The sequence below is a fragment of the Neomonachus schauinslandi genome, chromosome 15 (assembly GCF_002201575.2).
Source record: "Neomonachus schauinslandi chromosome 15, ASM220157v2, whole genome shotgun sequence".
NCBI classification, from domain to species: domain Eukaryota; kingdom Metazoa; phylum Chordata; class Mammalia; order Carnivora; family Phocidae; genus Neomonachus; species Neomonachus schauinslandi.
In genome coordinates, this window is record NC_058417.1 from 37,337,827 (window position 1) to 37,346,638 (window position 8,812).

The 8,812-nt window shown below is 55.5% G+C and overlaps 1 protein-coding gene across 1 annotated transcript in view; it reads left to right on the forward strand.

Moving 5' to 3' along the window:
- ARHGAP23 (Rho GTPase activating protein 23) overlaps window positions 1–8,812 on the forward strand; it is a 70,622-nt gene that overhangs the window by 59,543 nt on the left and 2,267 nt on the right. Inside the window, exons 21-24 of the mRNA XM_044921830.1 lie at window positions 2,145–2,186; window positions 2,738–2,834; window positions 4,940–4,971; window positions 8,568–8,805. Coding sequence (XP_044777765.1) covers window positions 2,145–2,186; window positions 2,738–2,834; window positions 4,940–4,971; window positions 8,568–8,805 — 409 coding nt within the window. The remainder of the gene's footprint in view (window positions 1–2,144; window positions 2,187–2,737; window positions 2,835–4,939; window positions 4,972–8,567; window positions 8,806–8,812) is intronic.

Here is an 8,812-nt window from a genome sequence, read left to right on the forward strand (position 1 = left end):
CCTGCTGAGAGTCAATCCCAGGATCCAAGCTGAAGGCAGGTTAATGCTTAACCGACTGAGCCACCCAGGCACCCCTAGATCTTGCATTATTTCTTATTCTCTGTTTTCTTTCTTGTTTCTCTTCTGTGCTACTTATTTGGATTAATAATATGCCCGATTGTGACGAATAATAACTGAGGTTCATGGGACACGGTCATAATCAACCTGCAAGTCTCCTTGTTCCCCCATTCATTCCTACCCACTCTGCCCTCCCATAATGACCCACTCTAATAGGTTGATATGTGTCCTTCCAAACCAACTTTCTCCCTGCTTATTTTATTTATTTTAAAACAAACGATATTTTATTTTATTAAGTAATCTCTATGCCCAACGTGGGGCTTGAACTCATGACCCCAAGATCAAGAGTTGCACAGTCTACCAACTGAACCGGCCAGGCGCCCCAAATATGCTGCGTGTTTTATTTTTAATTTTTATTTTTTTAAAGATTTTATTTATTTATTTGAGAGACAGAGCGAGAGAGCACAGGGGGGAACAGCAGAGGGAGAGGGAGAAGCAGGCTCCCCGCTAAGCAGGGAGCCCCACATGGGGCTCGATCCCAGGATCCTGAGATCATGACCTGAGCCGAAGACAGACGCTTAACCGACCGAGCCACCCAGGCACCCCTCTGTGTGTTTTAATTTTCAGTCAGTGAGCTTAGCTCATTTGCTTGATTCTAATTTCTGTACTATTAGGGCTTATCTCTGCTATCTTAAATGTCATTTTCTCTTTACCCCATTTTCATTTTATCTCTCTTCAGTCTGTCCTACCTTGCTTTGGATGAACTGACTTTTATTTTCCTGATGTGAAAATTACACAATTTATAAAGTCCATACTGTGTTTAATCATACAATTATAACAGCCCATACTTACGTTTCATTTTCACTGACAATTTCTAAACTCATCAATATCCATTGTCTTCCTTCCACCACATCTAAAAGCCAAGTACCTTGTGTATTCTCACTCATACGCAGAGAGGTTTCTCCCTCTGCGTTCAGAATCCACGGCGTCATGGAGATACTTTGTGTGTGTTTGTATATGTGTGTGAGTATCCTTGCTTGGATCGACAATGGACTTTTCTACGCTACTATCCATCCTTACTTCTCAGAGCCTGTTGCTCCACCCTGGAGTCATTTCTTTATGAGCTCATGTACACAATTAAGAGAGTCTTTGTGCAGTAAGCTTTTTGGTGTCTTAGAATAGCTGTAGTTCACACTCAAAAGTGAGAGTTTAGCAGGGTATAAAATCCTAGGTTCCAGATTCTTGCATTTGTAGTCCAGCAATACAGTGAAAATATTGTCTTCTTGTGTCTGCTGCTGCCGAAAGTTCTAGTTACAGCTGATACTTGCTCATTTGCAAGCAATCTGTTTTTGTTTTTCAGAAAACTTTTAGGGTTTTATCTTCAAGATTCTCAAATTTCACAAAATGTATTTAAGAGTGGGATTTTTACTTTATTTTCTATCCTGTTTGACATTTATGTGAAAACCCTTGCCTGCCTGCCCCTCGGGGAACCTCCTAACATTTCCCTCCAGGCACTTCTCTTTCCTGGCCAGGGGAGGGGGTGCCGCCCCAGGGCAGTGTGGTGCCCAGGGCTGGGGAGGGGTACACAGCTCTGGCAGCCACAACTGGCCTTCTCCCTGCAGTCGCCCCAGCCGGCACTAGATGGCGCTGCTGCCCCCCCACCCCCACCCTCCTGCTTCTGGCCTGCGGTTGGGAGAGAGCCACCGTGATGCACACTGTACAGAGTCTAGTGACAGGCCTAGAAGCTCTCCCTGAGCTGGCCCTCCACCAGTCCTCAGCCCCCTCCCAGTCCAGGCTGCGTTTCCCTCCCACACTGGGATCCAGTCCTTTCTCTCCCCACGGGTTTCTCATAGCCTGTGGAGTTGGGTCCTGGGATTCATCAACCTCCCTTGGGGACTTCTAGTAACCAGGTGCAGATGGGGATTGTTGAATAGAGGGGGGACCCTCACCTCTTGGTGCCCCCTCCTGCCCCGCTCCATCTGGCGTCTGAGTGGGGTCTTCTGGACTATGCAGGTCAGGAGCCTGTGTCTCTGTCTTCCCTCAGCCCCTTTCCACACTGAGTTCACTTCCTTTTGTCTCCTCTGCAGTCAGACTGGTTCTTCAGCGATGATGAGGACAAGGGAGAGAGAGTAAGTGATGCAGAGGGAGGGCGGGGCGGGTCTGAGCTGAGGTGGGCCCTCCTCCCAGGCTGGGGGCTGGGAGGGGGCAGGCAGCAAGACTCAAGCAGGGGGAAGGTCCCTGTCTTTGGGTCTTCCCAGTCTGATGGAGGAAACATAGACCCTCTCCTCAGGAGTCTCTAATCTAATGGGAGACACAATCCTTGCCTTCATGAGCCCCCAGTCTAAGGGGGGAGAAACTGAGTCCAAGTCTTCTCTGGAGGATACAGGTCTTAGGAAGGTCCAGTCTGATGGGGGAGACACAGCTCCTGCCTTCAGCTGAGGGAGGAGCTCCAGCCTTTGGGGGTTCAATCAAGGTGTTGGAGAAGGCACAAAACAGTCTAATGGGGGACATGTGGGACCTGCCCTCAAGAGTGCCTGACTTATGAGAGAGACAGCAGCTGCCCTGGTGAGCCCTGGTCTGATGGAGGAGTCATGGGCCCTGCCTTCAGGTTACCCCAGTTTGTGGGATCCACAGTCTGGCCCTCTGAGGGCATGCTGGCTGACCCTCCTCCTGTTTGCAGACTCCTGTGGATGACAAGGAGCCTCAGTCAGTGCCCAACATTGAGTACCTCCTGCCTAACATTGGCAGGACAGTGCCCCCTGGTGACCCAGGTTCAGGTGAGTGCAGGGGCTTGGGAAGGGGTGGGGGGTGGGGGGGGGATCCGCATTCCCCAGGGTCCCAGATGCCTGGCCAGATGCCCAGCTTCCCTGCTCTGCCCCAGTGGGGCCCTTCCCTGCCCCCCACCACCAAGACTGGGCTGTGGCAGGGCCTTCTCCGCTCTAGGGAGGTCCGGCTTGCCTGTGCGCCCGCCTCCTTGTCTGCTCAGCGGACCCCGGGGCTGGGTAGGGGCTTTGTTCGCCCTCCTTCACTGGTTTCCTTCCTGAGCTTTTTGTTTCTCACGGGCTGTGTCCTTCTGGGCATATTTCCTCTTTTTAATTTTTCTTCCTTTTCTCCTTGCACCCCTCCACCCTCCTCTCTCTTTTCCCTGTGCTCTCCTCCCGCCCCTGGACCCTGCCCCTCTCTTCTCTCCTTCCCCTCCTCCAGCGGACCTGTTGGAGATTTAAAGGGTACAGTGTGGCATTGCGGCCTCGGTCACTAACAGTGGCGGGTGATTATAAGAAGGCTGGGCAGGCCCAAGGGGCAGACAGAAAGGTCCCGGGCTGTGAGCACCTCGACGTGACATACCAGCTCCCCACGCTTGTTAACAGCTTACCCCCACCCTAACCCTCCCATCTGAAAGCCCCTTCTCAGGAGGAAGGAGGTTTGTTGGAGGCAGATCCTATCCCCTTGCCAGGAAGTCTGGGCACCACAGGCTGCCCCCCACAGTCCCCAAACTCTGGCCTTCTCTCTGTGCCGAGCCCGGCCACTTCGGGTTATCCGGACAGGAGGAGGCTTGGCTGTAAGGAGGACCCAGCCTGTCTAGACACGGGTGACGTCACCCCCAGAAGCCCCTCTATAGCTGCAGCTCCTGCCTCAGTTGCCTCCGAGGGCTGGCTCTTCCCACGTCTGAAACCAGAGCCCCTGGTCACTCAGCCCCTTAGTCCTGTTTCTGGGTGTAGAGCCTCGAACAGAGTAGCCCAGAGCAGTCCCTTCTTGGCTCAAGGCACTAACTTGGCCCGCCCCATGGAGGAGCTCCCCTTAGTATTTTGACTGCTGCTCCTGTCTCTGACGGAGGCATTCCACAGCACCCCTAGTTCCCAGAGGCAGGCTGAGGAGGGGGCCAGAGGACAAGGTGGGAGGGGGTGGCAGAGAGGAGCCCCCCGTTTCTTCTAATCACCTGCTGCCGCACCCCTGCCCCGTGTGTCTCACTGTGTGGTCGGCCATCTGCTCTTCTCACTGTGTGCAGGGGAGGGCTGGGGAGGAGGACTCACTTGCTTGCCAGAGAGTGTGGATTAACTGTGCCCGCGCACTGCCCCATCAGACCCCGGGAGATCCTTAGATCAGCCTGGAGAAGACCCTGCCAGGATTGGTTTCTGGTTCCTTCTCCACCCCAATGATATTAAGGGAGTGGGACCCAAGTCCCACGGATGTAAAAGTTTTATTCTTCTTCATAACTCTGGTAATAAACAGGGGCCTTGCCCCATCAGGGCAGATTGAGCTGGAGTCTGGAGCTGGAGCTTAGCAAGGCCCAAATCACCAGCCCACTCTACCTCCTGTGTCCCGCCCACCTGCTGTCTGCCCCTGTACTCCATCCTACACAGGGTCCGTCGTCTTCCTCCTGTCCTGGAGTTGGGGTGGGGTGGAGGTAGATGTAGGGCCCCCACCTGTCTATGCACTGTGTGGTCTCCATTCCTTCAGAGCATCTGTGATTTGCTGTGTTTCATTGTGGTTTCTGTGGACTGCATCTGATATTTGGCATTTTCTCTCCGGTGCTTCAGAGTAACAGGGACAGGAGGGGAGGGGAGAGGAACTAGGCCCAAAGAAAAGCCCCCCCCACCCCCCACCGCTTGCCCTTGACTCTGGCAAACGAGGGTCTAGGGACTGGCAGCCTGATGTCACTTCCTGCCTCAAAAGGAAGTGGTGATTGACGTCATTAGCCGCTCCATCCCTGTCCCACAGGAAATGACATCAGAAGCCCTTCACACTCCCAGGGCCTGGGGAGATCTCAGGTGTCTGAACTCCCTGGTTTCTGAAGCCTCTGAGGAGAGGGAATCGTGTTCACAAGACAGCCTCCTCCTGCCCCAATCTAACTTTCATTTTTCTTTCTCGCTCTCCCCAACAGATTCCACCACCTGCAGTTCAGCCAAGTCCAAGGTGAGTGCCAAAGCCATTCTGAAGGCTTTATCCCTGTCCAGGCCCGCCTGCTCTTTGCTTTTTGGTCAAGGGAATTGGGAGAAGTGCCCGTGGCCCTGAGGAAGGTTGCTGGTCACTGGGAAGGCGGGTGGGAAGGAATGTGTGTATGAGGTCAGCAGAGAAGCTACTCACCTTGGCAGTGCTTCGGGAGGCGTCTGGGGGAAGAGAAGGATCTGGCTTGGGAGTTAGGCACCCGGGGGGGCAGCATGCCCAGTGGTCAGAAGCACACACAGTCCTGGGACTGAGTCCTGGCTCCACCACTCAGTAGCTTCGGGACATCGGGCAAGTTGCTTAACCTCTTTGTGAACCTCAGCCTCCTCATCTGTAAATGAGGCCTGATATTTATCCCCATTTATGGGGATATGGGAATGGACAGATACGTCTGCTACAATAACTATGCTTTTTGGAGAGCCCAAAGCAAACAGAAGGAAGGAAATAATAAAGACAAGAGCATCAATCAATGAATTGAAAACAATCAAGAAAATCAATGAAACCAAAGCTGGTTCTTTGAACCAGCTCTCACAGCCAGCTAGTCCTGGCTGCTCCGGAGACTGCCTTCTGAGACAGAGCCATTAGGCGAGCACGGCTGCCCAGCTCTTAGAGCTGGATGGCCAAGGGGGTTGTCTTAGTCAGCTCGGGCTGCCGTAACTAAATGCCACATACTGGGTGGCTTACACAACAGACATCTATTTCTTCACAGTTCTCGAGGCTAGATGTCCAAGATCAAGGTGTCAGCATGGTCAGTTTCTGCTGAGAGCTCTCTTCCTGTCTTGCGGATGGCTGCCTTCTCGCTCTGTCCTCATAGAGCAGAGACAGAGAGCAACAGCACCAGCTCTCTGGTGTCTCTTTGTGTAAGAACACCAATGCCACCATCAGGCCATGACTGCATTACCCGCCAAAGGCCCCATCTCCAAATACACGGGGGTCCCGGCTTGCTTCAGCAGATGGCTTCAGGGAGGGGGACACAATTCTGTCTGTAGTAGTGGGTGAAATCACTAAACATTGGTGATCGAACTGGACTCATTTCGGTCTGGGTCTCCAAGCACTGGCCAGGTCCCAGTGAGCCCAGTGTGCCTGACACCAAGTAGATGCTCATTATATATCAGAAGAATATAGTGGGGGTGCGGGGTGCCTGGGGGGCCCAGTCGGTGAAGTATCCAACTCTTGATTTCGGCTCAGGTCATGATCTCGGGGTCGTCAGATAGAGCCGCGTGGTGGGCTCTGCGCTGGGCGTGGAGCCCGCTTGGGATTCTCTTTCTCCCTCTCCCTCTGCCCCGCCCCTCCCCTCCCTACCTGCATGCTCGCTCTCTCTCTCAAAAAAAAAAAAAAGAAAGAAAGAAAGAAAAAGAAGAAGAGTGTACTGGGCAGAAAGAAAGAAGGCTGCTTTAGTCTGGGACAGAGGTCCCTGCAACCTCTCCATAGAACCTCTGACTGCACACCTGTGGGGCAGGGAGCTCACTCCATCAGCACTGCTTCTGTAACTAGCAGGAGGAGAGGATAATTCAATCAGATGGTCCTAGTGGCCTCTCAAGTCTCTCCGAGAGCATTGGCCAGACGAGAAAGTGGCACTGGCCACCCTGTGCCTCGGGGAGATCACAGCAGAGCCCCCATATTGCACAACTCCAGGGATTGCCTTTGGGAGCCGTGTTGCCAGCCACGGCCCGGGAGCCACGTGCCTCTGAATCCTGACTCCCTGACGTGTGTCACCTTTCTCAGAACTAGCTGATGTGAGAGAGAGTATGTAGATTGCAGGGGCGAGGCTTCTCTGGGTCTCCATTCAGTATTACGCTGTGGCTGAACCAGGTAGCCTGTGAGGAGGGGGTCACAGGGCAGGCCATTCCAGCCCAGCAGGGGGAGCAGTTTCAGCCTCTGCTTCCGCAGGGCTTCCTGTGTTGAGGGGACTGCATTCACCCATGTGTCCTTCACTTAACATTTATTGAGCACGTGTTATGTGCCAGGCATGGAGCTAGGGGTCATGGATGCAAACACAAATAAGCCACAGACCTTGCTCTCAAGGAGCTCAGAGTTTGATGCAGATGACGTGGAAATAGACCTAACCTGATGGGAGAAGAGCAGGTGCAGCTGTGTTTTCAAAGGGCGAGGCGAGGGCTGGGAGGCGGCCGCACGGAGGCTGCCATGTTTCAGCTGGGCCTAGTAGGAGGATTTAGAGCACACCCAGCACATAGGGTGGGCTGGGGGGCGGTGGCTAAGGGCTGCCGGTGTTAAAATGCAGGTGAGTCTGGCCGGAGTGTAGGCTGGGTTGGGGTTGGGGTTGGGGTAGGGAGGGCCGTAGGCTGGGAAAGTTGGGACCAGATTGTGAAGGGCCCTGTGTCTGAGCTTCATCCTGGTGGGGGTGGAGGGGCCCTGCAGAGTCTGGAGGTGATCAGATTCCCACCTAGTCTTAGAAGGACTGATTGCTCTAGGGGAGGAGGGACTGGGGTAAGGCAAAGGTGGAGGCAGGGAGTCCTATCAGGAGAGGGCAGAAAGGCCCAGAAAAGGCCGTGTGAGGGCCTGAAAAGACGATGGTGAGGATGGGTGGGCTTTGCGAGTCACTTCAGGGGCATTGAGAAGAAGCAGGGGAGAGGGAGGAGGCAGAGAATCACCTTAAGATGGGGAACGTGCATGCAGGTGGTTTGGGGCAGGGCGTGGGGGCATAGTGCAGTTGCAGATAGGTGAATTTCGGGTGCCTGCAGAAACCTTGCTTGAGAGGGTCTTGCGGTTGGAAGAAGAGTTCTGGAGTTCAAGGGGTAGTTTGGTGTTGGCCGGTGATGGGCAGCGTGGGCTCGGCTGGGGCAGCCGGGAAGGCTAGGACAAGAAAACACCCACAGGGCTGAGCAGTGAGAACGGGCCAGGAAGGTGCCCAGTGTGGGGTTGGAAATCAGTGTTTGGGAGCAGCATCCATCCAGACCATCGGATTGTGCAGGATCGTGTGGCCACTCCTGGCGGCAGAGCTGACGGCTGCATTGATGTGGGGATGCGGATTGTGGGTGGCGCGCTGGTGGATTGGCTGAAACACCCGCGCGTGGGCTGCAGTGGGAAAGGGAAGTGAACTTGGGCCTATTGCCCTGGAGAGGCCCATACATACGGAGTAGGTGGAAAGGCAGGTTTCCCAGGTGGGGGTGAGTGGAGATGGAAGGGGTAGAAGCCGCGGTGGGAGGGAGGTCCCCGCCAGGATCTGGTGGTTATCACCCCGGACAGTCTAGGTGAAATGGGTTCAAACTGTCAAGTGTATTCCCTGTTGAGAGACTCTTACCACCAGAGCCGTGTCTAAAAGGCTTTCGCTAGCGCTGGGCATGGGGAATGGAGTGGAAGGTGGGCGGAGGTGAGGGACCGGCGCCCAGCTCACAGGAAAGAGCCGAGAGTCTCTGGAGTGAGGCCAGAGCGGCTGCCGAGGGGGCTGCGGGGTTGGCCGGCTCCCCGGTGGGGCCGGGTGGGTGGTGACGCTGCCGCGGGCACAGCCGTCGGGGAGGAGCGGCGGGGGCGCGGGGCCGGATCCCCTGCGGCTGGGTGCCGCGGTGCGGAGGCGCCTCCTGCATTCTGGCCTGTCTCCCGCGCAGGGCTCGTGGGCCCCCAAGAAGGAGCCGTACGCCCGGGAGATGCTGGCGATCTCCTTCATCTCGGCGGTCAACCGCAAGCGGAAGAAGCGGCGGGAGGCGCGGGGGCTGGGCAGCAGCACCGACGACGACTCGGAGCAGGAGGCGCACAAGCCCGAGGCGGGGGCGCCGGCGCCGGGGGCGCGGGACCAGCCGCAGGGGCCGCTGCCGGACGCCGCCGCCGCCGCCGAGGCCGCCGGCCGCCTCAG